We start from the raw sequence: 27,500 nt of genomic DNA, 5'->3' as shown, positions 1-27,500 counted from the left end.
AGAACTGGGGTTCCTATTTCTCTAAAGAATTCTTCCATTTGCACTTTAGCTTCCCCCTTTTTTGATCTATATAGCTCTTTATAATATACTGCAAACGTGTCCACTATTACCGATGTTTCAGATGATATCCCACCTCCTACTGTCCTAACTGCAGGAGTGTTAGAGGGCGCCGTATTAGTTTTCGCTAGGAGGGCCAGAGTATGGCCCACACTTTCCCCTTCAGAAAAAGCGCTCTGCTCCTGGAATAGGCGCTTATTTTCAACTTTCTTGTTGATCACCAGCTTATATTCCTGTTGCTTCTCCAGCCATAACCGTTGTTTAGTCAATGTTGGATTTTCCACATATTGCTTTTCTGCCTCTAGAACCTCTCCCCTGATTTTCTCCTCCCATTCCCTAGAGTTCCTCTTGATCTTAGTTACCTGTTGGATCAATATACCCCTAAGAAACGCCTTTAGGGCATCCCACACCACTCCCTCTGGTGCTGTCCCTGTGTTGAAATCCAGGAATTCCCTTAATTTGATACTAATTTCTTCTGATTTCCCTATCACTTCTAACCAGAAGGGACTTATTTTCCAATTACTTGGAGGACGTTTTTTCCCTGTACTCAGTGACAGCACCAGAGGAGAGTGATCAGAAACCCCTCTTGGGTAGTAGGATATCTTACTAACTGCCTGTAGACTTGCACAGTTTCCCAGGGCCATGTCTATTCTTGATAATGTAGAATATGTACTTGAAAAGCAGGAGTACTGCCGCATATCTGGATATTTCACCCTCCAAATATCCCACCACCCAACCTCTTTCAAAAATTGACTTAGATGCCCTTCTCCTTCCCCTGGGCTCTGTGTCCCCGGTGGAAATCTATCCATTGTTCTATTTAGCACGTTATTTAAGTCTCCAACCACTAATACCGGAATATTTACCTTGTTTACCACAAATTCTGTTAATTTATACAAAACCTCCATCTTAAAGGGAGGAGGTATATAGATATTCGCCAATACATATGGTACCTTTTCTATCAAACAGTGCAAAAAAATATAGCGACCCAGTTCATCTATTCTAGACTCTATACATGCAAATGATACGCCTGTTTTTACCATTATGCTCACTCCTCTAGAGTAAGAAGAGTGGACAGAATGGTACTGGCTTTGATATTTTTTTTTATTGACCAATTTTAACTTTGTTTCTTTAGTCAAGTGGGTCTCTTGAATACATATTACTTCCACCCCATACCCCTCCAGAGTAGTGAAAATTGCGGCTTTTTTCACTGGGTCCCCCATCCCCCGCACATTCCAGGAGCCTATATTTATCATTTTAGGTCTCATACCCATCCAGGCATATCAAACAGAAAAAAGCCCTTAACATCATATATAAAAGAAAAAGAAAAAAGGGAGAAAGAAAAAATAAAATTTGTATACAATTTTTGAATATACCTAGGGAAAAAAAGCATTTAAATGTACCTTCAAGTACATTTCCTTCTCTTGTGCTTAATAAGTGATACGTGATACCTGTGCTTTGATATAATTTTGCCCCCCCCTCCCCCCTCCCCCCCTCCCCCCTTGCCTATCTAGGCCAACCCTTAGGGCTATACCTGTGACCTCTTCCTTCCATCCTTCCCTTACATTACCCTTATCACCCATATCTGTCGTGATCCCGCGCGAACACCTCCCCAACACCCGCTCCAAAAAAAAAAAAAAAAAAACACAAAAAAAAAAAAAAAAAAAAAAAACAAAAAAAAATTGTGTATAAATATATATATACATATACATATACATATATACATATACATATATATATAAAAAGAGAAAGATGTGTATATATAAATAAATTTTTTTTTAAAAAAAAAAATAAAAAAAAATAAAAGAAATTAAATTCCCCCTCTCCCCCCACAAGTAGTGGGTTTCTTATTTCTTATTTGATGTGCACACATATATAAAAATTTGTAATGATTACATATCATACATATTCATTCTACATATATCTTACGATACTGCCCATAACCACCAGGTGGCAGCAAAACACCACCATTTAAATCTAAAAAAAATGATACATACATATATATATATATATATATATATATATATATATATATATATATATATATATATATATATATATATATATATATATATATTCATTCTACATATATCTTACGATACTGCCCATAACCACCAGGTGGCAGCAAAACACCACCATTTACATCTAAAAAAAAAAAATCCAGTTTTTGGAGGATTTATTGTTTTACACGAAACAAGCAGACAGAAATCCTTTGCAATTGATGCATCTGTAGAACTGTAAATATGTTTACTACACACACATTATATATACACACATATATATGGTTGAACAAGCCTTCCCAGAAGAGTTGAAGCTGTTATAGCTGCAAAGGGTGGGCCAACTCAATATTGGACCCTACGCACTAAGACTGGGATGCCATTAAATTTCATGTGTGTGTAAAGGCAGGCGTCCCAATACTTTTGACAATATATTGATTGTTTTTAGAACAAGTTGTTGCTCTCTTCATGCAATGTCTTGATACACTGTAATTAGTGAGGATAGTCTTTATGTTCTGCAGCAAGAGTCTGGGTTGTGCTCAAGCTGATAAGATGTTCCAAAATAACAGAAATGAATGTCTCTTGTGTTTTGTCTATAAATTCCTAAGAGAATGCTAATGTCAAATGTTTATATTTTTGGAACTGTCGAGGACAGGGTCTTAACCACTTCAGCTCGGGAGGATTTGGCTGCCCAATGACCAGGCCACTTTTTGCGATTCGGCACTGCATCACTTTGACAATTGCACGGTCGTGCGACGTGGCTCCCAAACAAAATTGGCGTCCTTTTTTCCCCACAAATAGAGCTTTCTTTTGGTGGTATTTTATCACCTCTGCGGTTTTTATTTTTTGCGCTATAAACAAAAATACAGCGATGATTTGGAAAAAAAATAATGGGCCAGATTCACAGAAAAAGTAAGCCGGAGTATCTGCTGATACTCCGGCGTACTTTCAAATTTGCCGTGTCGTATCTTTATTTGTAATTCACAAACCAAGATACGACGGCATTTAGATAAGATCCGACAGGCGTACGGCTTCGGATCTTAGGATGCAATACTTCGGCGCCCGCTGGGTGGGGTTTGCGTCGTTTTCTGCGTCAGGTATGCAAATTACTGTTTACGGCGATCCACGAAGGTACGCGCGTTCGTCGCATTCTCTTATGTCGTCGCTAGTCGGCTTTTCCCGTCGCAAACTTAGGCCTGCTATTTCATGGCTTAGATTTAGACCAGCCATGTTAAAGTATGGCCGTCGTTCCCGCATCGAATTTAAATGTTTTGCGTAAGACGTTCAGGAATACGAAAGGATGTAACGCACGTCGCCATTCAAAAATCACGTCGAGGCGCGGTAATTTCACGCAAAGCGCGGCGGGAAATTTTCACACGGAGCATGCGCAGAACGTTCGGTGCGGGGCGCGCGCATAATTTAAATGGTACACGCCCCATTTGAATTAGGCGGGCTTGCGCTGGACGGTTTTACGCTACGCCGCAAGTTTACACGCAAGTGCTTTGTGAATCAAGCACTTACGATGAAAACTTGCGGCGGAGTAACGTAAAGGGGATACGTTACGCCACCGTAATTGTTCGTGAATCTGGCCCAATATTTTTTACTTTTTGCTATAATAAATATCCCAAAAATATATAAAAAACTATTTTTTTTCACTCAGTTTAGGCCGATACGTATTTTTCTACATATTTTTGGTAAAACAAAAAAAAAAATCGCAATAAGTCTTTATTGATTGGTTTGCGCAAAAGTTATAGCGTCTACAAAATAGGGGATAGTTTTATGGCATTTTTATTATTAATTTGTTTTTACTAGTAATGGCGGCGATCTGCAATTTTTATCATGGCTGCGATATTGCGGCGGACAGATCAGACACTTTTGACGCTATTTTGCGACCATTGTCGTTTATACAGCGATCTGTGCTATAAAAATGCACTGATTATTGTGTAAAAGACACTGGCAGTGAAGGGGTTAACCACTAGGGGGTGAGGAAGGGGTTAAGTGTGTCCTAGGGAGTGATTCTAACTGTGTGGGGGCTGGGCTACAAGTAACAGGACACTGATCACTGCCCCTCGATGACAGGGAGCAGTAGATCAGTGTCCTGTCACTAGGCAGAACACGGAGATGTGCCTTGTGCCTCCCCGTGACACGATCATAAGACACCAGTGGACATCGAGATCACGGAGCTTGCAGCGGGCGCGCCCCCGCTAGGCGGCAAATTCAAAGTGAGGTACCTGTTGATGATTGTTCCTGATCAACTTTAGGTGCCATCTTTTCTAGGAGATGGTTGTCTGTTCTATAGCACGCATACATTATATAACCAAAAGTATTGGGACACCTGCCTTTACACACACATGAACTTTAACCACTTCAATACCAGGCACTCACGCACCTTCCTGACCAGGCCAATTTTCAGCTTTCAGCACTGTCGCAATTTGAATGACAATTGCGCGGTCATGCTACTCTGTACACAAACAATTTTTTTATTTTTTTGTTCCCACAAATAGAGCTTTCTTTTGGTGGTATTTGATCACCTCTGGGATATTTATTTTTTGTGCAACCAACATTTAAAAAAGATTTTTTTTGTAAATAAGTATGTTTTCTTCTTCAATTACAGGCACTGATATGGCTGCACTGATAAGGCGGCACTAAAGGGCACCGATGAGGCGGCACTGATGGGCACTCATAGGTGGCACTGATGGGCACCGATGAGGTGGCACTGATGATGGGCACTCATAGGCGGCACTGATGGGCACTCATAGGCGGCACTGATGGGCACTTATAGGTGGCACTGATGGGCACTTATAGGCGGCACTGATGGGTACTTATAGGCGGCACTGATGGGTACTTATAGGCGACACTGATGGGCACTCATAGGCGGCACTGATGGGCACTTATAGGCGGCACTGATGGGTACTTATGGGTGGCACTGATAGGTGGCACAGAAGGGCACTGATAGGCACTGAGAGGTGGCACTGATGGACACTGAGGGGTGGCACTGATGATACCGATGGTGGCATTGCTGGGCATCACTTGTTTTATATTGTTGTCAGTGCCCATGTTGCCAGTCAGTGCCCATTTGTGGGCACTGATTGGCATCTATTGTGAATATTGTTTTATATGTGGATGGCCATGGGGTACATACCTGGCCATCCACATGTTGCCCCCTTCCCTGGTGGTCCTGGCGGCTTCCCTGGTAGTCCAGTGTGGGCATCCGCGGGGGGCTGCGCTGATAAACAATCAGCGTATACCCCCCCCTGTCAGGAGAGCCGTCTACTTGCGACTGTCAACGGCTCTTCCTGTTTACTTCGTGATCAGCCGTAATTGGACACGGCTGATCACGTGGTAGGCTCTTTACCGAGATCGGATTGACACACCGCACCACCGATTGCCGCGATGCGCGCGGCAGCTGTTATCCTGCTGGACGTCAATAGACGTCTAGTCAGGATAACAGAACGACTTCCCGGACGTCCGGGCATGAACTGGTTAATGGCATCCCAGTCTTAGTCCGTAGGGTTCCATATTGAGTTGGCCCACTCTTTTCAGCTATAACAGCTTCAACTCTTCTGGGAAGGCCGTCCACAAGGTTTAGGAGTGTGTCTGTGGGAATGTTTGATCATTCTCCCAGATGTGCCTTTCTGAGGTCAGGCACTGATGTTGGACGAGAAGGCCTGGCTATGGGAATGTTTGGAAAGGAAACTTTCAGATCCGTCACCGGGAGGAGAGATTGTTGAGTTGCTGATCGGCTTTAGGTGGCCATCTTTTCTAGGAGATGGTTGGCTGTTCTATGTCACACCTACACCATTGGACGTATCACCTTACAGCTTGGTCTACAGTAGTTGGAGATTTCTTGTACGTACCGGCAGACCTCTGCTCCGACACTTCTGGAATCTCCGCATAAATGTCAGATTCTGAAACAAGATTGAATAAAGTTGTCACCTTCGTTCTCACAGGACAGGAAGTGTCTTCTTATCAGAGTCATGGGGACAAACCAAGAAAGAGAACCTGTCTACAGGACAACTCACCAAAACTGCTCCCCTCCTCCAGCCGTGACCTCCTCTCCTCGGGGACATCCCTGTACAGCAATGTAGAGTTCTACATTATTCATGAGAACATGATGTATGGTCACTATACAATAAAGAAAAAAATACTAAAGGCTTGTTGTAACTCGTGGTTTGGGGCGAGGGGGGGTTGGGTGTTAAAAACATAGGGTTGTGCTGCATTTTTACTGCCCCCTACCTTAAGGGAAAGACAGCAGATGGGGGTGTTCACATGCCGTGGGTGCAATGCCTTGCTTCAAAAATTATCCCCCATCATATTTGCCTGCCAGTAGCACCGTGGAGCCATTCAAAGTAATGCATGCAGCGGCGTGGTGGTGTGGCATTTATTGGGTTAAAACAGGCAACAAGAAGGCAACATATCGCCTCCCCACTGCCTGCTAAATGCCTTTGAATAGCGATCCGAACACAGATCGTTTTTCAGGGGCACAACAATCTTGCCAAATGTCTAAACTTTGCCTACAAAAAATTGAATTTTGACTATATGCTGCACTGCCATCTAGTGGGCATTTAGACAGCTACACATTCAAGTACCAAGAGTATCATATGATTTTGGCTCCTTGTGGTGCTGCTTCTCCCTTTTCTAGTCCCAGCCCGGCTGTACAAGGACTGCAAAGACTGTCATCAGGTCAAATTCAGGTACTTGCACTGCTTGCATTTAGAAGATATATTTCATGAAGTATTAATGATTACAGAGCTGCAATAATGTGTGTGTATATATATATATATATACAAAAAATATATTATTGTATATTATTATTATAAATTATTATTATATTATTATTTTATTAGTGTTATATTAATATATTATTTATATAATATATAATAATAATCATACATTATTTATATAACAATGTGTATCTATATATATATATATATATATATATATATATATATATATATATATATATATATATATATATATATAGTTATATAATATTTATACATATATATCAATATCATTTATATAATAATATTATATTAATATATTAATACGTTACTATTATTATATTAATATATTATTTATATAATAATAATTTAGTATTTATATAATAATGTGTATATATATATATATATATATATATATATATATATAATATTATTATTATTATTACTATTATATTATTTATATAATAATGCGTATCTATCTATCTATCTATCTATCTATCTATCTATCTATCTATCTATCTATCTATCTATCTATATATATATATATATATATATATATATATATAAAATATTATTTATATAATAATGCGTATATATATATGCCCAGAGTTCAGCTATATATATATATATATATATATATATATATATATATATATATATAGATAGATAGATAGATAGATAGATAGATAGATAGATAGATAGATAGATACGCATTATTATATAAATACTAAATTATTATTATATATATATATATATAAAATATTATTTATATAATAATGCGTATATATATATGCCCAGAGTTCAGCTATATATATATATATATATATATATATATTTATATGATATTTATATAATAATATTATATTAATATATTATTATTATTATTATTATATTAATATATTATTTATATAATCATGTGTATTTATATATATATATATATATATATATATATATATATATATATATATATATATATATATATATATATATATATATATATATTACATTTATATATTACTATTATTATATTAATATATTATTTATATAATAATAATAATATAGGGCCAGATCCACAACGAGCGGCCGTAACTTAACTTTTCCTATTTAAGTTACACCGCCGCAAAATCTCTACCTAAGTGCCCGATCCACAAAGCACTTACCTAGAAATTTTGAGCTGTGTAACTTAAATTCGTCCGGCGCAAGGCGGGCCCAATCTAATGGGGCGAGTCCCATTTAAATTAGGCGCGCTCCCGCGCCGGACGTACTGCGCATGCTCCCGGCGCAATGTTCCCGACGTGCTTTGCGCAAAGTTACGTTACGCCGAGTTTTGTGAATCGCGCCGGGTAAAAAAGGTTGCGTCGGGAAAAAAAAGAGATGCGGCGGAAAAAAAAAAAAAAAAAAAAAAATAAAAAAATTTGACAGCGTCGCGGGAAAGAAGGGTCTACTTTTACATGGTGTATTAACTTTACACTTTGTAAAAGCAGCCCTAATTTTGCGTTTGCATACCCAACGCAGAATTTGGACGAGAAATGCCCCCAGCGGCGGCCGAGGTACTGCATCCTAAGATCCGACAGTGTAAAACTATTACACCTGCCGGATCTTAGGAATATCTATGCGTAACTGATTCTGTGGATCAGTCACATAGATAGAAACAGGGATACGCCGGCGTATCCCTTTTGTGGATCTGGCCCATAGTATTTATATAATATTGTATATCTATATATATTTATATCTGAAATAGTATGAATGAATCCGCGCAATGGAAACAAATATTTCCTGTGAGTGATTTTGGGGTTTTGACACCCTTAATTAATTAAGCAGCTGCCCCTACTTAATTTACTTCACCTGAGATAGATAATGGATTGAGTGAGGTAAAAAAGGTAGAAATGGCGCTACATTAATTAATACATCAATATAAAGTGCAATGCAAATAATGTGGGTAGTGGATTTACCCTTTTAGTATGAAGTGTAATAAAGTACAATAGAAAGATCAAATACAAAGGCAATATTGCACGTTAGTAAAAGTCTTTGTGCCGAGTATAAATTAATAAAAGTCTTTGGTGCTGCGTATGGATTATTACTTATCCAATCCAAACGTACACATAAAATAAATGACAGAAAAAATATGAAAATAAAAATAAAAAGTGCTTGGTGCTTTGTGAACGTCTAGTTCCTTATTTCACACAGTGACCCCCTCAAACTGTGCTTCAATGTGGCCCGCACTCACCGGATATTCCACCCCCTCTTGGGGTCTAAAGCGTTCCCAGCGTATGCCACTGTGCAGCACTCTGGCAATAATACGTCCTGCTGTGATCCTGGTGGTGCTCCCAGTGATTACCCCATATGGAGGAGAAAAAGGGTCCCAAGTAGTGTAAGAACGTTTTTAAAATGTTCAACTTTTATTATATAGTCAAATGAGTCCTCACAATTTAGTGGGTTTAACAGAGCATATCATATACATGCAAAAACGGAAGTGTTGTGGCGTTCTATCGGACGCTCCCAGATGACGTCAGGTCGACGAAACCGGTCAAAGGATACGATAGAACGCCACAACACTTCCGTTTTTCACAGATTAGGCACAGGTGCACTTTATTACACTTCATACTAAAAGGGTAAATACACTACCCACATTATTTGCATTGCACTTTATATTTATGTATTAATTAATGTAACGCCATATATTTATATCTGCCTAGAGTTCAGCTTCAAATGACAGTAAAAGACACACATGGAATGGAGATAATTTTTCTGTTCTTACTGAGTGGGGATCCTCGGCAGGCTGATCCTCTTCTCATTCTCTGTGAAGGGGAAATACAGCAATATGGCAATTAGAACATGAAGCAATACCAGAGGAATATTCTAGAATTCGGGTAAAAACTCCTTATATGGTCTTGTATCTACACTTTTCTCTGGTTCTGAGGTTTTTAATATAAACATGCACACATGGCTTCTCCACTGGAGCTGCTGCTCGCCATACTAAGCATGCCTGTCATTTGCAGTCCAGTCCTAGGGCCTCTTTGGTTCCGTACACATAGGTACTCCGGGCCAGATTCACAGAAAAAGTACGCCGGAGTATCTGCTGATACTCCGGCGTACTTTCAAATTTGCCGCGTCGTATCTTTATTTTGAAATCTCAAACAAAGATACAACGGCATTTGGCTAAGATCCGACAGGCGTACGCCTTCGGATCTTAGGATGCAATACTTCCGCGCCCGCTGGGTGGAGATTGCGTCGTTTTCCGCGTTGAGTATGCTAATTAGCTGTTTACGGCGATCCACGAAGGTACGCGCGTTCGACGCATTCTCTTACGTCGTCGCTAGTCGGCTTTTCCCGTCGCAAAGTTACGGCTGCTATTTAGGTGGTGTAAAAATAGACAGCCCATGTTAAAGTATTGCTGTCGTTCCCGTGTCGAATTTCAATTTTTTTTTGCGTAAGTCGTCCGGGAATACGAAAGGACGTAACGCACGTCGCCGTTCAAAACATTACGTCGGGGCGACGTCATTTCGCGCAAAGCACGGCGGGGAAATTTCCAAACGGAGCATGCGCAGTACGTTCGGCGCGGGAACGTGCCTAATTTAAATGGTACACGCCCCATTTGAATTAGGCGGGCTTGTGCCAGACGGCTTTACGCTACGCCGCCGCAAGTTTACAGGCAAGTGCTTTGTGAATCAAGCACTTACGCTGAAAACTTGCGGCGGTGTAACGTAAATGGGATACGTTACGCCGCCAGATTTCTACATGAATCTGGCCCTCCATGTCTACAGTGCCTTGAGAAAGTATTCATACCCCTTGAAATTTCCCACATTTTCTCATGTTACAACCAAAAACATAAATGTATTTTATTGGGATTTTATGTGATGGACCAACACAAAGTGGCACAAAATTGTGAAGTGGAAGGAAAATGATAAATGGTTTTCAACATATTTTACAAATAAATATGTGAAAAGTGTGGGGGGTATTTGTATGGCGCCCCCCGGAGTCAATACTTTGTAGAACCGCCTTTCTCTGCAATTACAGCTGCAAGTCTTTTTGGGGATGTCTCTACCAGCTTTGCACATCTAGAGAGGGACATTTTTGCCCAGTCTTCTTTGCAGAATATCTCAAGCTCTGTCAGATTGGATAGAAAGCGTCTGTGAACAGCAATTTTCAAGTCTTGCCACAGATTCTCAATGTGATTTAGGTCTGGACTGTGACTGGGCCATTCTAACACATGAATAGGCATGTACACATACATCAGCGCATATTTATGCGGGCGTAGCGTATCTAATATACGATACGCCGACGCAACGCACAGAGGAAAGCACTGAATTCACCAAGCACTCGCTCCCACTCGCTCTTAAAGATACGCTGGGTTTCCTTGGCGTAAGCCAGCCTAGGTGGAAGTGGGTGTGAGCCATGCTAATAAGGCATAACCCCATGCAAATGATGGGGCAAGCACCATAGAAGTACTTAAAATGAACGGCGCATGTGCTGTCCCGTGGCCGCATCCCTGTGCGCATGCTCAGAATCACGTCGGAACTACTCCCTAAGATACGTCGAATCACTGCCTATGACGTGAACGTAACCTACGCCTAGTCCTATTCACGTACAACGTAAACGAAAAAAGATACAACGTCTTCTGTTCCCTGGTCCATACATTTGCATGAGTTGCGCCTCCTATATGGGGAATAACTTTACGCCAGACGTACGACTTATGCAAGCTGGGCGCAACTACGTTTGTGAATCGGCGTATCTCCCTCATTTGCATATGTGCATAGAAAATCTATGGGAGCGGCAAATACGCCCGGCTTAAATATGCGCCTATGATACGACGGCGTAGGCAAGTTACGTCGGTCGTAGGAAGCCTATTTTCAGGCGTATCTCAGATTGTGGGCACGGCGCATAGATACGACGGCGCATATTTACACTTACGTGGCGTATCTCGAGATACTTCGGCGTAAGTGCTTTGTGAATCCGGTCCATAGTGTTTTGCTTTTAGGCCAAAAAGTTAAATTTTGGTCTCATCTGACCAGAGCACCTTCTTCCACATGTTTGCTGTGTCCCCCACATGGCTTCTCACAAGCTGCAAACAGGACTTCTTATGGCTTTCTTTCACCAATGTATTTCTTCTTGTCACTATTCCATAAAGGGCAGATTTGTGGAGAGCGCGACTAATAGTTGTCCTGTGGACAGATTCTCCCACCTGAGCTGTGGATCTCTGCAGCTCCTCCAGAGTTACCATGGGCCTCTTGGCTGCTTCTCTGATGAATGCTCTCCTTGCCCGGCCCGGTCAGTTTAGGTGGACGGCCATGTCTTGGTAGGTTTGCAGTTGTGCCATACTCTTTCCATTTTCAGATGATGGATTGAACAAAGCTCTGTGAGATGTTCAAAGCTTGGGATATTTTTTTATAACCTAACCCTGCTTTATACTTCTCCGCAACTTTATCCCTGACCTGTCCGGTGTGTTCCTTGGCCTTCATGATGCTGTTTGTACACTGAGGTTCTCTAACAAACCTCTGAGGGTTTCACAGAACAGCTATATTTATACTGAGATTAAATTACACACAGGTGGACTCGATTTACTAATTAGGCGACTTCTGAAGGCGATTGGTTCCACTAGATTTTAGTAAAGGGGGCTGAATACAAATGCATGCCACACTTATTTATTTGTAAAAAATTTAGAAAACCATTTATACCAATAATTGTTAAGTTTTTGTCTCTAACATGACAAAATGTGGAATATTTCGAGGGGTATGAATACTTTTTCAAGGCACTGTATATGATCTCTCACTAGATGAGATGGTCAACTCCCTTAATATAGAGGGGACCCAGGTGTGGCCCCTGACATCAAATCGCCACACATAAAATTCAGTGAATGTAATGCTACAGCGAGCTGTCAGAGACTGCAGACGTGCAACAGGAAATGGCTACCTGCTTGCTACAGGGATGGTCAGAGACTGGGGACATGTCATAGGAAAGGTTGGAGACTGGGGATATGTCATAGGAAAGGTTGGAGACTGGGGATATGTCAAAGGAAAAGATGGAGACTGGGGATATGTCATAGGAAAGGTTGGAGACTGGGCCCGGGGATATGTCAAAGGAAAGGTTGGAGACTGGGAAAATGTCATAGGAAAGGTTGGAGACTGGGGATATGTCATGGGAAAGGGTGGAGACTGGGGATATATCAAAGGAAAGGTTGGAGAATAGGGACATGTCATAGGAAAGGTTGGAGACTAGGGATAGGTCATAGGAAAGGTTGGAGACTAGGGGTAGGTCATAGGAAAGGTTGGAGACTAGGGATAGGTCATAGGAAAGGTTGGAGACTAGGGGTAGGTCATAGGAAAGGTTGGAGACTAGGGATAGGTCATAGGAAAGGTTGGAGACTGGGGATATGTCAAAGGAAAGGTTGGAGACCAGGGACATGCCATAGGAGAGGTTGGAGACAAGGGACATGCCAAGACTGGAGATTGGGGACATGACATAGGTGATGTTGGAGACTGGGGACATGCCAAGACTGCAAATTGAGGACATGCCATAGGAGATGTTGGAGACTGGGGACATGCCAAGACTGCAGATTGAGGACATGCCATAGGTGATGTTGGAGACTGGGGACATGCCAAGACTGGAGATTGGGGACATGCCATAGGAGAGGTTGGAGACTGGGGACATGCCAAGACTGGAGATTGGGACATGCCATAGGAGAGGTTGGAGACTGGGGACATGCCAAGACTGGAGATTGGGAACATGTCATAGGAGATGTTGGAGACTGGAGACATGCCAAGACTGGAGATTGGGGACATGCCATAGGAGATGTTGGAGACTGGGGACAATATTTCATAGGTGCGCTCACCTTTTCCAGGATAGACAATAAGCGACCCTGTAGACCCGTTCTGGAGCCGGCAGTATCCATCTATGAGGTCGGCCATGTTTTCAGCCACGGCCAAAGAAGGGGTTTTGATGTTTAGCTGCTCCACAAACACAACAGTGTAGGATTTGGGTTAGTTTTATGCAATGTCTGTTCACATCTACAGATAAAGTGATAACCTAAAACACACAAGACCCTTGCTCTTTGTGTGAAAGCAGTGGTCCCTCTGCAGAGGTCCAACACACCCCCTCTGTAAATCACAGCTAAAGGTCTGCGGTCAGCAGGAAGTGTGACCTTTGCTGGTTGGAAAAGCCCTTGCTTAGTTAAGGGGTGTGTTGGACCTCTGCAAAGAGACTGCTGCTTCCACGCAGAGAACAAGAGTCCTTCTATTCAGCATGCTGGCAGGGGACAGGCTTATCTATCCAGGCTGTGGCTGCTTTCTAAGAAAACCAACTGTAAAACTTTGCACGCCTTTTATGTTGCAGTGCCTAGAATGTAATTAGGAGATGTAAACTGATGGTTCATTTGGACTTTAAAGCTCCGCCTCTCCTGGCACTAAGCTCCACCCCCTCCCATCACAACTCTCAGAGGCTGGAGCCTAGTACCGGGAGAGGTTCAGCCAGTGCCCCCTCCCCTGTCACCAATGCATGCCACTGAATGGGTGTAGCGGCCTGCGCCCAACCCCAGCCCCCTTGATCTGGCTGCTCATGGTCGGCATGGGGTGTGCACTGCACATGGATAGCCAATCGCTTGCTTTCTAGCGGCTAGGAGGTATTGTGATGATGTAATGGAGGGACTTTCACTGCAAAAGAGCTTACCTGGGGGGACCCTGAGATCCCCAGCAGTAGCAGGGCCCGGTTATCGTCCTGCAGGGAAAGCTTGATAGATTTGATCTGCTTGAACTCTGCCAGGAACGTGGGCTGTGGGGGCAAAGAGACCTCCGTCACCCACTGTCATATGGATTACAAATCAATATTCTGGGTACCAAATGTGTATCCACAGGTACAAACTCTCCTCTCCTGAAATACTCTGCGCTGCTGGAGGACTCTGCCCCTTCCTCTAGCTAACTCTCCTTTCCTAAAATACTCAGCGCACTCTACTCCTTCTATAACTCTCCTCTCCCGATACACTCTGCACGACTGGAGGACTCTACTCCTTCCTCTATCTAACACTTCTTTCCTGAAATACTCAGCGCTGCTGGAGGACTCTGCTCCTTCCTCTAGCTAACTCGCCTTTCCTGAAATACACAGCGCTGCTGGAGGACTCTGCTCTTTCCTCTAGCTAACTCTCCTCTCCTGAAATACTCAGCTCTGCTCCTTCCTCTAGCTAACTCTCCTTTCCTGAAAAACTCAGCTCTGCTGGAGGACTCTGCCCCTTCCTCTATCCAACTCTCCTCGCCTGAAATACTCTGCGCTGCTGGAGGACTCTGCCCCTTCCTCTAGCTAACTCTCCTTTCCTGAAATGCTCAGCGCTGCTGGAGGACTCTACTCCTTCCTCTATCTAACACTTCTTTCCTGAAATACTCTGCGCTGCTGGAGGACTCTGCTCCTTCCTCTAGCTAACTCGCCTTTCCTGAAATACTCAGCGCTGCTGGAGGACTCTGCTCCTTCCTCTAGCTAACTCTCCTTTCCTGAAATACTCAGCGCTGCTGGAGGACTCTGCTCCTTCCTCTAGCTAACTCGCCTTTCCTGAAATACTCAGCGCTGCTGGAGGACTCTGCCCCTTCCTCTATATAACTCTCCTCTCCTGAAATACTCAGCTCTGCTCCTTCCTCTAGCTAACTCTCCTTTCCTTTCCTTTCTTTAACTCTCCTCTCCTGAAATACTCTGCACTGCTGGAAGACTCTACTACTCCTTCTATAACTCAACTCTCCTGGAATACTCTGCTCTGCTGGAGGACTCGGCTCATTTCTCTCAGTCTAACTCTCCTTTCCTAAAATACTCTGCATTGCTGGAGGACTCTGCTCCTTCCTCTATAACTCTCCTCTCTTGGAATATTCTGCACTGCTGGAGGACTCTGTTCCCTCTTCTATAACTCTCCTCTCCTGGAGGACTCTGCACCTTCCTCTATATAACTCTCCTCTCCTGGAATACTCTGCACTGCTGGAGGACTCTGCTCCTTCTTCTATAACTCTCCTCTCCTGGAATACTCTACACTGCTGGAGGACTCTACTCCTTCCTCTATCTAACTCTCCTCTCTTGGAATACTCTGCATTGCTGGAGGACTCTGCTCCGTCTTCTATAATACTCTACTCTCCTGGAATACCCTGCACTGCTGGATGATTCTACTCCTTCCATGATACAGGACCTCTATCAGAATTCCTGCATAGTGTCCACATTCTTCCCATGGCCCATTATACATCCAGCGGTAGAATTTGGGTCACCTTTGAGTCCTTCGTAGTGAGCTGTCGAATGCCCTTTGGGCCGATGACCAGATCCACGGTAATGCTCCACCCTTGCTGGTGAAAGAAAACAAGAAATACTTAATATTCCATCAGCTAAAGGGATTCTCGTTGGTTAACTTGCATATTATCAAATCTCCCTTAGAACCAATTCATCAAGAAATACTTCATAAACTACACTATTGGTGTAGTGATGAGGACTACAGTCATAACACGGTACAATTCCCTGTCATTCTTTACCTCTAGACATGTCCCTCTAGTGCTGGGCGCCATTGACTGTCATCACATCTGTGAGCCTGACCAGAAAGGATTGTGGGATTGGTAGTCTTGCAGACCGGCGTTTCCTGTGTGTGACATGACATCTGGACCACACATCCCAGGGATCCTTCTTAAAACCCGAAGAGACTCCTGGGAGGAACTATAAAAGGGTTCGGAGATCCACGCCACGCTCTCTTCTTCCTAAGCCTTGCTGTGCGCACATCTCCCCATGCGGGAGGGGAGAGCCTGCGGCCTACCACGCGGTGAATGAGTGATCCCAACCCAGATCTGGAGGGCCTAAGCCTACCTGCTGTTCGTCGGACATCAACATGGCACCCATCCAGCAGATCTACACTACGGTCGCCTGCATCCAACAGCTGTGTGTTATCGCCGGTCCCTTGCTGACGGGATCCAGGATCGCTGTCTGCAAGGTGTAAGCCGGTCTGGACGCTGGTGAGAGGGCCTTTGCCCATCTTTTGCAACCTTTCTTTGCTACTATATCTGAACGTACCATTCTGCCGATGTATATCTATGTGACGCGGTCGGCAAGCGGTTAATGAGCTCCAACTGCCGGTGAAGACTATCAGACTGAATATTTAGGTAGTCTCAGCCAATCCCTGGGGGAGAATGCCCACTAGGTGGCTGAGGGGTGCATAAATAGCGTGAGGCCTGGAGCAGCAGGGTTCTTGTCCAGGAGGAGAAGATCCCACAGTATACACACACACACACACACACATACAGTATACATACACAGTATACACACACACATACAGTATACATACACAGTATATACACAGACATACATACAGTATACATACACAGTATATACACACACACACATACAGTATACATACACAGTATATACACAGACATACAGTATACATATACAGTATACATACACAGTATATACACAGACATACAGTATACATACACAGTATACACACACACATACAGTATACATACACAGTACACACACACACACACATACAGTATACATACACAGTATATACACACACACACATACAGTATACATACACAGTATATACACAGACATACAGTATACATATACAGTATACATACACAGTATATACACAGACATACAGTATACATACACAGTATACACACACACACACATACAGTATACATACACAGTATATACACAGACATACAGTATACACATACAGTATATATACACGGTATACACACACATACGGTATACATACACAGTATACACACACACATACAGTATACATTCACATTTGACACACACACAGACAAGCAATATGCACACACAGTATACACACAGTATACATACACACAGAATACACATACACACACTGAAAAGGTACTGGAGAAGGGGGGCAGCTATAATCTTGCGATTTTTAAAACACAGATTTTTACATACTGTCCCTGGTTTTACTGAGGCTTGCAACCCTGATGGGGCCCTCAGTGGCATGGGGCCTTCGGGCAGTGCCCGCGTGATCGAATGGTCAGTCCGCCCCTGACCCGGAGTCAGAACTTGCTCTGGATCAGTGATTCGGGAAATACTGAAGTCAGAGAGTTAGTATGACAGCCAAGCAGCTATCAACTATCTTCTTCATAAGGTACCTCCGTATTTTTCTCCTACCCTGGTTCTCTTTGGAGCGCACTGTCTGGTTGCGTCATGGAGGAACTCACCGCCAACTCGCAGCGATAGGTCTCTTGGTCAATGGAGGTGAAGCTGGAAAGCGTGCCCAGGAACCTCATGATGCACTCCTCCTCTCTCAGAGAGCCGTACTGCTGGAACGTCTGCTGGATCATCTTCCGGAACTGCTTGGGCTGTTCACAAAATAGAGAGAGACACAGGCCTTACGATCGTCCTAAATTCACACAGTTATTGTAAACCTTTTTATTTTTTTTGCGCTATAAACAAAAATAGAGCGACAATTTAAAAAAAAAATCTATATTTTTTACTTTTTGCTATAATAAATATCCTCAAAAATATGTAAAAAATTTTTTTTTTCCTCAGTTTAGGCCGATACGTATTCTTCTACATATTTTTGGTAAAAAAAAAAAAAAATATCGCAATAAGCGTTTATTGATTGGTTTGCGCAAAATTTATAGCATTTACAAAATAGGGGGTAGTTTTATGGCATTTTTATTAATATTTTTTTATACTACTAATGGCGGCGATCAGCGGTTTTTTTTTTCTTGACTGCGACATTATGGCGGGTACATTGGACATGTAGCGCTACCCCCGCAGGAGCCGCTGGTTTGTTGGTGGGATCGGCATATTAAGTTACCTCAATGTTGTCTAGGGGTGTAGTTGATGAACAAAATAGTGAGCGAATGTCCAGTACATCAAGGAAGGTTTTCAAATGCTTTATTTCAGGCCCAACATAGCCAACAAACTCCTCTTATTGGCTGCTGGGGAAAAGTGGCTCTGCCAGAACCCCTCTAGCACCACCTGTCGCCCAGGGGTGGAAATAACGCCTCTGGAGCGCAGACTGACCCACAGGACAGTTCAGGAATGACAGCAGCCCATAATTTGACAAATTGTGAATGGGAGCAACATAACTCTCCCATTCCCCACTAACTTTAGCGTAGTGCCCATACTGAAAGTAAGGGGGTGCTACAGACACTTTAGACACATTTTTGGGACCGTTGTCATTTTCACAGCGAAAAGTGCTATAAAAATGCACGGATTACTGTGAAAATGACACTGGCAGTGAAGGGGTTAACCAGGTTTGGGCACTGTAGGGGTTAAGTGTGTACTAAAGGAGTGTTCTTACTGTGGGGGGGCGTGGGGGGGCGTGTGACGTCACTGATCGTCGTTCCGTAACACAGGGAACAGACGATCACTGACAACCACACTAGGGAGCACGGGGAGAGGTTTGTTTACACTTACCTCTCCCCGTTCTTCCTCTCTGTGACCCGATCGCGGGTCCGCAGGTCCCGCCAGCGCTGTCACGGAGGACAGGACCGGGTCGCGAGCGCGCCCCACCAGCGACGCGCTCGTGACCCACGGCTGGGCATCTTAAAGGGGACGTACCTGTACGTCCATGTGCCCAGCCGTGCCATTCTGCCGACGTAAATAGTCGTGCGGCGGTCCTTAATCGGTTAAATTTCCTTGAAGTTTTAGTCCTGTGCTGTGTCCTGATATCTCGGTGTGAAGTGCTGCTACTAATGCTGCCCAGCTCTGCCCTGTTGTTGTGTACAGATGACTCACCTGCAGACCCTGGGCCAGATTCAGAAAGGAGATACGACGGCGTATCTCCTGATACGCCGTCGTATATCTGAGTCCGGCCGTCGTATCTATGCGCCTGATTCAGAGAATCAGTTACGCATAGATATCCCTAAGATCCGACAGGTGTAAGTGTCTTACACCGTCGTATCTTAGGCTGCATTTTCTGGCTGGCCGCTAGGTGGCGCTTCCGTTTGTTTACGCAAGGAATATGCAAATTACTATTTACGTAGATTCAGAAACGAACGACCGCCCGGCGCTTTTTTTTTTTTTATGACGTTTGCGTTCGGCTTTTTCCGGCGTAAAGTTACCCCTGCTATATGAGGGGTATGTGCGGCGTATCCTATTTTAAGTATGGGCGTCGTTCCCGCGCCGAGTTTTGAAATGTTTACGTAGTTTGCGTAAGTCGTTCACGAATACGGCTGGATGTAATTTACGTTCACGTCGAAAGCAATGACGTTTCGCGGCGGATTTTCGAGCATGCACACTGGGATGTTTTCACGAACGGCGCATGCGCCGTTCAAAAAAAACGTAAAAAAACGCAGGGTCAAGGCAAATTTAAATACAACACGCCCCCTGCATCCCCATTTGAATTACGCGGCCTTACGCCGCAACACATACGTTACGCCGCCGTAAATAAGGGCGCAAGTTCTTTCTGAATACAGAACTTGCGCCCAAAGTTACATCGGCGTAACGTATCGGAGATACGTTACGCCAGCAGAAAGATGCGCGCATCTTTCTGAATCTGGCCCCCTGTGTTTACATGTAAATAACCGTCATTCATATGTAAATAGCGGAGGCCGGCGGCATTCTTATGTAAATAAAGGCGCCATTCATATGTATATCATTCCCCTCTGCAGTGAAGAGATGATGTGCTGTAACCTCTAGCAACCAATCAGTGAGCAGTATTACTGTACAGTAATCTCTAGCAACCAATCAACAAGAAGAAGTCATGTGCTGTAACCTCTAGCAACCAGTCAGCAATTGGTAATGATATGCTGTAACCAATGGCAACCAATCACAATCACTGCCTGATCTGATACAGTAAACTGATTTTTAGTCTAGCTGATATCTATTGTATGTCTCAGAGCAGGTGGAGAGCAAACTTGCATGGGGGGGGGGGAAGAAAATGTTTGCCTGGGGTCCAATCAACATTAAAGACGGCCCTGAATGGGGCACTATTCCTCCCACTGAGCCTTGCTGCTAGCAGGAAAGGTTATCCTGGTCTGACCTACATTTTTTTTTTTTTTTTAAAGCAGTGTTCAATCCTCCTGTAGGTGGCAGTATACCCAAAAGTTAAAGATATCTCGTGGTGTCCCTCAATGGAAGAAAAGTAAAAAAGAGCTACAGGTATGTTACTTTTTACTCATCCTGACTGAGTTAGACTAATAAAACATAAGGGTTCCATTGGGCTTCTGCTTTAAAGAATCCCCACGCAATGTATCTGTATCATTCCCAAACCACAGCTAGGGCCGCACTACACCAATTGCTGTAAAATGCTATTTTTGTCTGGATTTCTCACCGTTCACCCCACACATAGGAGGTCTGAAACCCTCAGCAGTCCCCTAGCTGTACGCAATGTGATATTTATTACCTTTAGACTTTCCTGCATCTGTTTAGGGAAGAAGAGATCAAGACCCACTTCTTTCCTGCAAAGAAATAAATAAAAAACAAATGGATACATTCTATAATGGCTGTAGAGAAATTTCCATTTAAAGCACAGCTCCAGCAGAAAAAAAAAAAATTATATTTATATACACTGTATTTATATACATAAAAAAAAGGAAATATATATATATATATACTATATGTATATACATAAAACAAATAAAAAATATATATATATACTGTATTTATATACATTAAAAAAAATATATATATATACTGTATGTATATACATAAAAAAAAGAAAAAAAATATATATACTGTATTTATATACTTAAAAAAAGAAAAAAAATATATATATACTGTATGTATATACATAAAAAAAAAAGAAAAAAATATATATATATATATACTGTATGTATATACATAAAAAAAAGAAAAAATATATATATATATACTGTATTTATACTGTATTTATATACATAAAAAAAAGAAAAAAAAATATATATATACATACTGTATGTATATACATAAAAAAAAAGAAAAAAAAAAAAAATATATATATATATATATATATATATATATATATATATATATATATATATATATATATATATATATATATATATATATACTGTATTTATACTGTATTTATATACATAAAAAAAAAAGAAAAAAAAATATATATATACATACTGTATGTATATACATAAAAAAAGAAAAAAATATATATATATAAAAAAAGAAAAAAGAAAAAAAAAAGCTTTTGCTCCAATACTCACCTTCAATCAAGGTCTGTTCCATGCAGTACCTATTTTCCATCACTAGATGTCCTCAGTCTTCTTGTTAATTGACAGCCAGCATTATTCAACCCTTTACCTCTAAGGCCCCGTACACACGAGAGGATCTGGCTGATTTTGATCTCATGGTTGTACTAACCATGAGATCAAAATCCCTGCGGAATTCCGTCCGCGGTGACGTGTCGCGCCGCTGTGATATAAGGACTTCCACGCATGCGTCAAATCATTATGACGCATGCGAGGGATGCATTCGGACGGATTGATCCGGTGAGTCTGTACAGACCAGCGGATCAATCCGTTGGACTGGATTCCAGCGGATAGATTTCTTAGCATGCTAAGAAATCTTGATCCGCTGGAAATCCATCCCCGGGGACAAAAGTCAGCGGAAAAATATCCGCTGGATCGTACACACCAGGGGATCTATCCGCTGAAACCGGTCCGCGGATCAATTCCAGCGGATCGATCCTCTCGTGTGTACGGGGCCTAAGCCTAGGCTTTTAATAGACCCGCCCCCAGTTTGTGACTGGACAGTGAAGGAGAAGCAGAAGACTGATGAGCCCATGTCTCTGGCACTTTGCTCTCTTTCCTCCTATCAGCATGCTTCTTGTCAGCACATGACCTGATTGGCTCCTTGTGCTTCTTATTTCTACCCCCACTCTGAGCTCTGCTGTACTGGGATCAAAGATTGCAACTGCTGTCATGTTTTACTGTCAACACAAGCACTTTTGGAGAGACCCCTTAATTTCCTATCTGGTAAAATTTCTATCATGGCAACATGAACAGAAATAAAAAAGGTGTTTTTAAAGCGGCAGTACACCATAGCCTTTAATATATATACATATATATATATATATATATATATATATATATATATATATATATATATATATATATATATATATATATATATATATATATATATATATATATATAATTATAATAATTATTATAAATATAATAATAATAATAACAATTATTATAAATATAATAATAATAATAATATTATTATTTTATATATATATATATATATATATATATATATATATATATATATATATATATATATATATATATATATATATATATATATATATATATATTATATATATATATATATATATATCTATATCTATATATATAGCTGAGGTTCATTCATAATAATTATAAATATTATATATATAATTTTTTAATAATTATATATATATTTATATATAGTATAAATAGCCGCGCCAATCTAAATACATTCAAATAAATGTCAGTCAATGAATGAAAATTGGTAAAATCTCCATGAAGACAATAACATCAGATGGAGCCTTTGGTTTGCTTGATGGATGACACTAGGTTCTTAGAATTTGGTCAAACCACGAACACCCAGGTGACATGCATGCATTTAGTGCAAATCCTCCACCGTAAGAATAAGCTGCTTACCAAACGGCAAGCCTTTATTGCAATTGGCTATAGCCCAGCCACGGCCTTTCAATCCTCTGGATACTCAGGGTGGAACACTTGTGTTAAGCAGCGAGATCCAAGCCTCAGCAATGGGTTGGAAAAGAGTTGCGGTTCACTCTCGTTACCCCCCTCACAGATGTCGGGACAGATCAGGAGAAGCGTCCATAACTTCTACACTCAACGGCTGTTCCACCCTGAGTATCCAGAGGATTGAAAGGCCGTGGCTGGGCTATAGCCAATTGCAATAAAGGCTTGCCGTTTGGTAAGCAGCTTATTCTTACGGTGGAGGATTTGCACTAAATGCATGCATGTCACCTGGGTGTTCGTGGTTTGACCAAATTCTAAGAACCTAGTGTCATCCATCAAGCAAACCAAAGGCTCCATCTGATGTTATTGTCTTCATGGAGATTTTACCAATTTTCATTCATTGACTGACATTTATTTGAATGTATTTAGATTGGCGCGGCTATTTATACTATATATTGCTTTGTTTTTCCAACGTCAGCTGCTGCCTATAGACTTTGTGGGTGAAGCGCGGTTTTTTGTTTTTCCATATATATATATATACATATATTATTAGTATTATTATAATATTTATAATAATTGTTATATATATTATTATTATTATTATTATTATTATTATAATATTTATAATAATTATATATAATTATTATGAATGAACCTCAGCTATATATATATAAATATATATATATATATATATATATATATATATATATATATATATATATTTATAATAATTGTTATTATTATTATAATATTTATTATATATATATATATATATATATATATATATATATATATATATATATATATTTATAATAATATATAATTATTATAACAATTATTATAATTATTTTTTATAATAATTATTATAATAATTGTTATTATTAATAATTATTATTATTATTACATATATATTATTTTATTTTTTTTAAAGGCTATGGTTTACAAAATATAAGCAGATTAAACCTCAGCTATCTATATATATATAGCTGAGGTTCAATCTGCTTATATTTTGTAAACCATAGCCTTTAAAAAAAGTAAAATGTATATATATATATAATTATTATAAATAGTATTATAATAATTATTATAATAATTATTATAAATATAATAATAATAATAATAATAATAATAATAATAATAAATATATATATCTATCTATCTGAGGTTTAATCTGCTTATATTTTGCTTTCCCTGGCTCCTCACTTCACCCCATAAAGATGCTAATGGCACACCTTTCCATGTTCATTACATACCCTATTATAGACCAAGTGATGTAATCGCTGGGTCTCTGTGCTTCTCTATGCAATGCTGGCAGATCATGGGTCGTGGGAGTTGCCAACAGGGCGCTGTGATGTTTTCAGGAAAGGTATGTACAGCATCCTGCCAGCTCCTTCCACCAGCCATGATCTTCCTGCATTGCTTAGAAAAGCACAGAGACCCAGTGATGCCTCAATACTCCTCTCTAAAGCCCCCCAGCCCTGATGCAACCCGGCGGCTGGCTCTTTGGAGGAGTTGAGCAAATATTAATATGCCGTGGTGGACAGGTGTCAGTCTGAGGGAGTGGGCATTCCTAGGCAGGTTGCAATTGCATGCCAACTTCCCTAGGAGACGCTGAGACTCCATGATTGAAAAAGAAAATCCAATGAATGAAAGGGGCAGGCCAACGATGGCCAGGCTAGGGAGGAAAGGACTAGATGATGCTGGACGTCCTCCAGCCATGAAATGAGGCGGGCTCTATCTGACGTGCTGCAGCTTCTAATGCATATGGTGAGAATCTCACAGTGTGCAGTGAAATCAGAGTGAGCCGTTTCAGTCCAAGAGATGAGCCGCTATGACTGAAGGGACGGCCGGAGATCAGCTGTGTAGGGGGCATGTCCTGTGTAGGGGGCATGTCCTGTGTAGGGGGCATGTCCTTTGTAGGGGGGCATGTCCTGTGTAGGGGGCATGTGTTGTGTAGGGGGCATGTCCTTTGTAGGGGGCATGTCCTGTGTAGGGGGCATGTCCTGTGTAGGGGGCATGTCCTGTGTAGGGAGCATGTCCTGTGTAGGGAGCATGTCCTTTGTAGGGGGCATGTCCTGTGTAGGGGGCATGTCCTTTGTAGGGGGCATGTCCTTTGTAGGGGGCATGTCCTGTGTAGGGGGCATGTCCTGTGTAGGGGGCATGTGCTGTGTAGGGGGCATGTCCTGTGTAGGGGGCATGTCCTGTGTAGGGGGCATGTGTTGTGTAGGGGGCATGTCCTGTGTAGGGGGCATGTCCTTTGTAGGGGGCATGTCCTGTGTAGGGGGCATGTCCTGTGTAGGGGGCATGTGTTGTGTAGGGGGCATGTCCTTTGTAGGGGGCATGTGCTGTGTAGGGGGCATGTCCTGTGTAGGGGGCATGTCCTTTGTAGGGGGCATGTCCTTTGTAGGGGGCATGTGCTGTGTAGGGGGCATGTGCTGTGTAGGGGGCATGTGCTGTGTAGGGGCATGTCCTGTGTAGGGGGCATGTCCTTTGTAGGGGGCATGTCCTGTGTAGGGGGCATGTCCTGTGTAGGGGGCATGTGCTGTGTACGGGGCATGTGCTGTGTAGGGGGCATGTCCTGTGTAGGGGGCATGTGCTGTGTAGGGGGCATGTCCTTTGTAGGGGGCATGTCCTGTGTAGGGGGCATGTGTTGTGTAGGGGGCATGTCCTTTGTAGGGGGCATGTCCTGTGTAGGGGGCATGTCCTGTGTAGGGGGCATGTCCTGTGTAGGGGGCATGTCCTGTGTAGGGAGCATGTCCTGTGTAGGGAGCATGTCCTTTGTAGGGGGCATGTCCTGTGTAGGGGGCATGTCCTTTGTAGGGGGCATGTCCTTTGTAGGGGGCATGTCCTGTGTAGGGGGCATGTCCTGTGTAGGGGGCATGTGCTGTGTAGGGGGCATGTCCTGTGTAGGGGGCATGTCCTGTGTAGGGGGCATGTGTTGTGTAGGGGGCATGTCCTGTGTAGGGGGCATGTCCTTTGTAGGGGGCATGTCCTGTGTAGGGGGCATGTCCTGTGTAGGGGGCATGTGTTGTGTAGGGGGCATGTCCTTTGTAGGGGGCATGTGCTGTGTAGGGGGCATGTCCTGTGTAGGGGGCATGTCCTTTGTAGGGGGCATGTCCTTTGTAGGGGGCATGTGCTGTGTAGGGGGCATGTGCTGTGTAGGGGGCATGTGCTGTGTAGGGGGCATGTCCTGTGTAGGGGGCATGTCCTTTGTAGGGGGCATGTCCTGTGTAGGGGGCATGTCCTGTGTAGGGGCATGTCCTGTGTACGGGGCATGTGCTGTGTAGGGGGCATGTCCTGTGTAGGGGGCATGTGCTGTGTAGGGGGCATGTCCTTTGTAGGGGGCATGTCCTTTGTAGGGGGCATGTGCTGTGTAGGGGGCATGTGCTGTGTAGGGGGCATGTGCTGTGTAGGGGGCATGTGCTGTGTAGGGGGCATGTCCTGTGTAGGGGGCATGTCCTGTGTAGGGGGCATGTCCTGTGTAGGGGGCATGTGTTGTGTAGGGGGCATGTCCTGTGTAGGGGGCATGTCCTTTGTAGGGGGCATGTCCTGTGTAGGGGGCATGTCCTGTGTAGGGGGCATGTGTTGTGTAGGGGGCATGTCCTTTGTAGGGGGCATGTGCTGTGTAGGGGGCATGTCCTGTGTAGGGGGCATGTCCTTTGTAGGGGGCATGTGCTGTGTAGGGGGCATGTGCTGTGTAGGGGGCATGTGCTGTGTAGGGGGCATGTCCTGTGTAGGGGGCATGTCCTTTGTAGGGGGCATGTCCTGTGTAGGGGGCATGTCCTGTGTAGGGGGCATGTGCTGTGTACGGGGCATGTGCTGTGTAGGGGGCATGTCCTGTGTAGGGGGCATGTGCTGTGTAGGGGGCATGTCCTTTGTAGGGGGCATGTCCTTTGTAGGGGGCATGTGCTGTGTAGGGGGCATGTGCTGTGTAGGGGGCATGTGCTGTGTAGGGGGCATGTCCTGTGTAGGGGGCATGTCCTGTGTAGGGGGCATGTGCTGTGTAGGGGGCATGTGCTGTGTAGGGGGCATGTCCTTTGTAGGGGGCATGTGCTGTGTAGGGGGCATGTCCTGTGTAGGGGGCATGTCCTTTGTAGGGGGCATGTGCTGTGTAGGGG

The 27,500-nt window shown here is 42.7% G+C and overlaps 1 protein-coding gene across 4 annotated transcripts in view; it reads right to left on the bottom strand.

Moving 5' to 3' along the window:
- Positions 1-27,500, bottom strand: part of PTK2B (protein tyrosine kinase 2 beta) — a 221,364-nt gene that overhangs the window by 50,816 nt on the left and 143,048 nt on the right. For all 4 annotated transcript variants that reach the window (XM_040348142.1, XM_040348139.1, XM_040348141.1 and 1 more), the window contains 8 exons: positions 21,096-21,150; positions 17,956-18,096; positions 16,003-16,077; positions 14,438-14,539; positions 13,605-13,719; positions 9,534-9,573; positions 6,074-6,123; positions 5,909-5,959 (listed from right to left, as the gene is read on the bottom strand). In XM_040348142.1, coding sequence (XP_040204076.1) covers positions 5,909-5,959; positions 6,074-6,123; positions 9,534-9,573; positions 13,605-13,719; positions 14,438-14,539; positions 16,003-16,077; positions 17,956-18,096; positions 21,096-21,150 — 629 coding nt within the window. The remainder of the gene's footprint in view (positions 1-5,908; positions 5,960-6,073; positions 6,124-9,533; positions 9,574-13,604; positions 13,720-14,437; positions 14,540-16,002; positions 16,078-17,955; positions 18,097-21,095; positions 21,151-27,500) is intronic.

This window comes from Rana temporaria, chromosome 4 (genome assembly GCF_905171775.1).
Source record: "Rana temporaria chromosome 4, aRanTem1.1, whole genome shotgun sequence".
NCBI lineage: Eukaryota > Metazoa > Chordata > Amphibia > Anura > Ranidae > Rana > Rana temporaria.
This window is presented reverse-complemented; position numbering and strand designations above follow the sequence as displayed.